Below are 6,135 nucleotides of genomic sequence, written 5' to 3' on the forward strand. Positions count from 1 at the left end.
GTTATGAGTTGGAGTCGTGTGTCTCTAATTTCTTAAGAGACACTCAACTGTTTGCCAACACTGCACAAAACTTATACACAATCTATATTTTGTTTTTTTAATAGCATGTAAGTTCTATGGGTCATGGTATTGATGGATAGGAAAAGTTACTTAAATTATAAGATTTAAGTTTTAAATTTGTTTATTTATTAAAAAAAAAGATATTTAAATGTAATGATAAGTGGTTAAGAGCTTGTTTTTTTAGGACTTAAGGAAACAAGTGAACGGGGCTTAGGCATTTGGCAGGAGTGAAAACTTGCTCTTTTACAGACCAACAATGGGTTATTCTAGGTGGCGTGGTTTTCTTTGAATAATAGTGATGAGTCACCAACATGTTATTCCAGGGGGCATGGTTTTCCACGGTGATGAGTCACCAATGGGTTATTCCAGGGGGCGTGGTTTTCCTTGAATAATGGTGATGAATTAGCGTGCATTCCCAGATAACAGCCAGAGATGACTGCTGGTTTGACAACTAAGTTATGATAAGTTTTCCCACCATATTATAAGAAAAGTATAAATTTGTGAATTCCTCTAATTAAAATATATATAAATATTTCAATCCAATTTAAAAAAACAAAACAAAGATATAGGCTATGAATATTGGGAACAAATTTAAGCCTCTGAAATTTGATTGTTCCTCATCAAAATCCAAATTTTATGCAGTCCCATAAAAGCAAATGAGGATCTACAAGTGCAAATTATTCATCCGAGCAGGCTCTTCCTCTGCTTCGATCGACCGCTTGCCCATCGTCCAATATCCATTTTCTCATTCTGAACATAAAGTGAATCCCCACATGTGGCCGAGCTTATACTTATATTTATATTTCCCTGGTCGTGTTGCCTTTCTCAACAATATTGTGCGACCACCATTTGCCTACAACGCTTTCTTCACACAGTCGAGAAGTCTGGGTGCTTCTCAGTTTGTGGGATTTAATAACCTATGTACTGCCAGGCCCCTCTCTGATGACTCCAATTCACAAAAATATGGAACAGATAGAGAAATTTCAGGGCAAAACAGGTTGGATTATTGTGGTTTGTATTGCTGGTGATGCCTATTTTTATGTATTCAGTTTAATAATTATGAAATGGTCCTTGCAGGTTGAGAAATATAAACAAAAGCGGAGACAAAAATCAAAATTTCTCGTTTATGCCAGGCTGGTAAGCAATCACTTTTTTGTATTGAAATTACACTCCTTATGAGTTATTCAATTGTCTATTTTTAATGCTGACCATTGAGTAGAGAATAATCTGTGTCAATGGTTTATTTTAATTTTGATTATTGAGTATAGAATAGTTGGTGAATGGATGTATTGTTAAGGTATTTTGATTATTGACTATGGAATAGTTGATGAATGGGTGCATTGTTAAGGTACCTTTACCATTGGGTATAAATAGTCTGTGAATAGATGCACTGCTAAGGCAGTCCTTATCTAATATTCACCAATTCTAAATTCTGTGGATGGCCCATGTAACTGAACTCCAACTAAGAATATTGCTGATTCTAAAAATATTCTGATATCCAAATGAAGTAAATTGCTAATTGGTCTGATTCCAAAATATCCCAAAAATAAACAATCTATATAAAAGTTAATTTCCATAGTCTCATAAGAACTATTGGTTAAATACAGTAACAGGAGTAAAGACAAGGTTACAAATAAGCAAGCACAAAGTGTCACTGAGAGATAATTATTTAGTAGTGTTTCTAATTTTGTGTTTTTTAATTCCTACAGGGCAAGATGGCTCTTTGGCGCTATAATGACCTTTTGGGGCTGGTATATTGTATCTGATCTGTTGAAAATTGAAGGTACAACTTTTTCTCTGTGCATAGAAGATAATTCTGTTGTGTTGTAGTTGTTGAAATTTGGGCATATGTACTTAATCAATCAGGTAAAACTGGATTTGATTTTGGTATCACAAACTACAGGGGAAGTGGAGAAAGTGGCAGAGATAGTGGAGGACATAGCAGAGACAGCGGAGAAGATGGCAACCATGACAGAGAAGATATGTAATGACATAGTAGAGGAATTCCCTCAAGAGGGGGGCACCAATACAGCAGTGCATTTCGTTGAGCATCTGTCAGAGCAAGTGATTCAAGGTGCCCACAATACACTAGAATTCATTCACAAGGTATATATTAAATTTGTTCTCAGTTATTTTTGTATCTTCTAGTTAAGAATTAGTCGATTTATTGATGAGTTGAAACTGTGGTGTGTTCAGATGACCTCAACCGAGAAGATTGTGGAGACCAGCATAGAGACTGCAGTGGAGACCATAGAAGAGCTGATAAATGCAAAGCCAGCCATTTCTAAGTCGAAGTTTAATGAGGACGATAAAGTTACCAACATTGACACAGAAAAAACTGAATCGTAGTCGGGTGGATTAACCAGTGTCTTCAGATTTATGGATGCTCCAAGGTTTCCAAAGGGAAGAAAAAAAAACAGCAAAATCAAAATTGTAAAAAAGTATTTGCAGTTTTAACAAAATTGTAAAAAAGTATTTATAGGCAGCTCAGTTGGTTGAAGGTTCTTGTCAAGTTATTGGGCCTATATCACGAGTTCATATTTTCTTGGGTCCATTAAGGTCAGGACCGAGTGTTAGAATACCGAACAGGCATGGGTTTGTAAAATTAAATCCACCCTCTCCCATGTTAATATGATATGAATCCAAAGCTTTAATTTGGAATGGAAAAATGATTTGAGCAGCATCCTGGTCCAGTTCAAAGATGGCCCCACCCTCCCATGTTTAGTATGATATGAACACAAATCTGTTCACACCCTTTTGAGTGTTGATTTCTAAGTGGAATGATTTGATTTTACTTCAATAGATATGGAACTGAAATCAGTTGTTTTTTTTGAAATTTTAAATTTGATAGATTGTTTAATTTTGTTTTTGTCTATCAGAGGATAGAAATCAAGTTAAACTACATATAGCTTTTATTTATCAGATTTTAGAATATTCTTAAAATTTATAGTTAAAAATTCAAATTGAACTGTTCATAGCTTTTGTATTAGAATTATTATAGTGGGTCACAAAGTTGGCATAATTTGTTGGTTTCCAAATTAACTCTGGGATGTGAGCCTATGGTCAGGTGAGAAAATTTGATCCCACAAATTCTGTGATCCAATCCAGAACAAAACTATGTATATCTAAAAGCTGCTCTAAACACAAAGCTGCTCCAAACACAATATCTTGGATTAAACAAAAAAAACACTTGTTAGTTTCGGGATGGAATGAAAGACTTATTTTCTTAAAACAGTGACCGAATTCAATGAAAGTGTGCATCTCCTGAATGCATTTTCCTCCTTTCTTGGTTCAATCTATCATTTCTGGTTATCGTATTGTTTTAGAATACGTTTTAAAAAAATTCCTTCTTTCTTCTTGTTGGCCACACTTTCAAGTTACCGTATACGTTTAGTAAGAATAAAGCCACAGGTATATACCCCATGGTGCTTGATGGCGTGCCCCGCGATAGAGAAACTCTGATCAATGTTCGGTCTCAAAGACATGATCAGAACGCTGATTGGCTGAAAGGTTGAGACAGATACACGCAAAAAGTTGGTTGAAAGAAAAATGTACAAATGAAATAAAGCATTATTTCATTGAAGTATCAAATTGCTGGGCAACTGTAATATAAAAGTATAACACTTGCAAATATTAAAATCTAACATCAACACTCATTGCTGTATTTTTTAAAAAATTTTCTTTCATTTCGTCACAATTATCAACCTTCTAACTGAATCTTGGATTTTCTTAGATGATAATTTGTGGAATTTTTCTTTCAAATAAAATTTCAACCATAGAGTACCCATTGGGGTGGACAACGGGTTAGAGGGAAGGCTTGGGAGGTGAGCCCGCCACTCTTTGGTTTAGAGTGAAGGCTGGGGGCAAGCTCGTCACTCCGTCAAAGAGATGTGTATTAATGACGGGGTGGTGTGGCTATCCCCTACACACAGGAGCATGTGATTCATCAGTGAGTTATTAAATATGAGTTTAGGTAATTTAATTTTAAGTGCATGGGCAAATACTGTGGCTAGGTCTCAACACCCAAGTGAGGGAAAAAAGCCAAAGCCCCTGCTGCAGGAGGAGATGCGTAAGGCAATTTATAGCGTAGCAAAGTCTGAATTAGAAGTGGTGAAGTTTACTTACTCGCCTTGTGGTGTGAATGTAGGAGAATTGGCTTGTAGTCACAAAGCAATATCAATCTGCGTGGGCTTAAGTCTAATTACGAGGCAATGGAATTCAGGGGGTCTGGAGTGGGTGTTAAAAGTTGGGGGCGTTGTTGATGTGAGCTATTAGTAGGGGTGGGATCCTCGGGTCAGTGCGTGGTTGACATCTCCGCCAATTCTTCTATTTGTAAGCCTAGGTGCACCAGTGGCTCCTTTTGTTAATTCGTATGGTATTAGGTTGACAAGCCCCGACTATTTGGACATTATTGTTCTAGTTTCTCATGTCAGTGGGTGTTCGACGTCCCCACCTATTCTATTGTCCACTAGCTTTGGTGTTTTTGTGGTCGCCCTATTTAGGGTATTTATGTTGCATCTCATTTCCTCCATCAATTTGTATGGTGTGAAATTGACTAGCCTCTGTTGTGTGATTCTTACTGGTCTAGTGTGGCTTTGGTACCCTTGGGGGATTTAAAGTTAGTTTTTTGGCATTATCTCAGGCCGGTAGTGATGTCTCCATTCCATTGAAAGTTTCTTATTTGGTTGTGTCTATTCTCTGGCAACTGCATGCTACATTTCTTTTGTTGGCTCTATTTGATCTACTTTTTCTTCTATCTCCCTACCATTCTTTATCTTTGTAAGGAGCCTAGTCAAGTGACCTCTCTACACAATATGCCGAGGAAGTCTATGTGGCATTGTAGGGGAGGGGATGACTAGGGACCCCAGTGCAAAAACCAAGCACAAGAAGTTGCTAAAACATTATATTCTATTGTTGTCACTGCCAAACATGTAACCTTGAGTCCCTGGCTGCTATGAACCGCCAAGCTTTTTCAAATTCAAAGATTTTGGAAGAGGTTTCTCATTGGGTTCTTGACCTTGGTCATGCCATAGGAAGAAGGAAACAATAACTTAATTCTATATCTTTATATTGGCAAATGAAGACTATGCTAGGCAGGGTCTTGAAAGGCAAATAGGAGGAGATGTATAACATCTTTGCTTCCCTAGAAGACATTAAACATGCACAGAGAAATCAGTGTTTTTACTTGGAAAGACTAGATGCAAGGCTTTCACATTTGGAAAGTCATATGTATTGTTAATCTGACCCCCCCTGCTCCTCCAGGATCTAACACCAAAGATCTGGCGCCTATTACTTCTTCTAACTCTTGAATGGCTGGAATGTTTAGTAGTAGTACTTTGTACCATAGTATTATAGTAGTTAGATTTATTTTGTTGTATATACAAGTTTCTTGGACTACTTTCTTATCACATAGGTGGTTAAAAAGATCTAGTTTCCCCTCAAGCAGATTGAAACCACTTACAAAAGACAATGGTTAAGCTATAATAGAATGGATAATGTATTTTGCTTTGAAAATATTCTGAGGCAATCAAAAATATTAATTTACAAAAGAAAACCGTTATAATTATTTATAAATATATAAATTTATATAATTTATGTGTATTATATTCAAAAAAATAAAAAATGACATCAAAATTTATAGATTAAAAGTTTTCTTAGTACACATGTTTTTTTATATATTTAATTTTTATATTTTATTGAAATTATTGAAATGTTACACTTCTACAATAATTGTTTATAAATATATTAATTTATATAGTTTAAGTGTGTATAGTATAAATACAAAATTTAATATATATATATATAAAGTGTGCTACTATGTAGCCAAGGAATTATACTTTTTTATTTCCAATTAAATATCAAATTATTGATAACTAGCAATTAAATATGTTGCAAAGGAAATGTAGTAACAGGGTAGCATATGGAAGAAGAGCATAAATGAAGACATATGCGATACATTACAATTTGAATGAAAATTAAATCTTAATGTTGTTGTTGTTGGGTGACCTTTTATAATTGGGACCTCTGTCTTTCCTTTCTAAGGTGAAATTTCAAATAAGAGTTAAAATTTTTAAA

At 35.3% G+C, this 6,135-nt stretch overlaps 1 protein-coding gene across 1 annotated transcript; it reads left to right on the forward strand.

Annotated features, from left to right (window-relative positions):
* Positions 1-652: 652 nt before the first annotated feature.
* On the forward strand, positions 653-2,816 carry LOC149234421 (uncharacterized). The gene is made up of 5 exons (XM_089461168.1): positions 653-1,057; positions 1,138-1,197; positions 1,770-1,843; positions 1,964-2,166; positions 2,257-2,816. The coding sequence occupies exons 1-5, from the start codon at positions 717-719 to the stop codon at positions 2,407-2,409; spliced, it is 831 nt and encodes a 276-aa protein (XP_089317294.1). The 5' UTR covers positions 653-716; the 3' UTR covers positions 2,410-2,816.
* Positions 2,817-6,135: the final 3,319 nt, after the last annotated feature.

Source organism: Pinus tabuliformis, chromosome 8 (genome assembly GCF_031772625.1).
Source record: "Pinus tabuliformis cultivar Carrire ecotype Pingquan chromosome 8, CPIR1, whole genome shotgun sequence".
In the NCBI taxonomy this organism is placed as follows: domain Eukaryota; kingdom Viridiplantae; phylum Streptophyta; class Pinopsida; order Pinales; family Pinaceae; genus Pinus; species Pinus tabuliformis.

Bases quoted from the DNA above. Each gene is read 5' to 3' on its own strand.
- LOC149234421 (XM_089461168.1), top strand. From the start codon at position 717: ATGAGGATCTACAAGTGCAAATTATTCATCCGAGCAGGCTCTTCCTCT. The intron at 1,198-1,769 runs GTAAGCAATCAC...TAATTCCTACAG, and splicing joins TTCTCGTTTATGCCAGGCTG to GGCAAGATGGCTCTTTGGCG. The intron at 1,844-1,963 runs GTACAACTTTTT...CACAAACTACAG, and splicing joins TGATCTGTTGAAAATTGAAG to GGGAAGTGGAGAAAGTGGCA.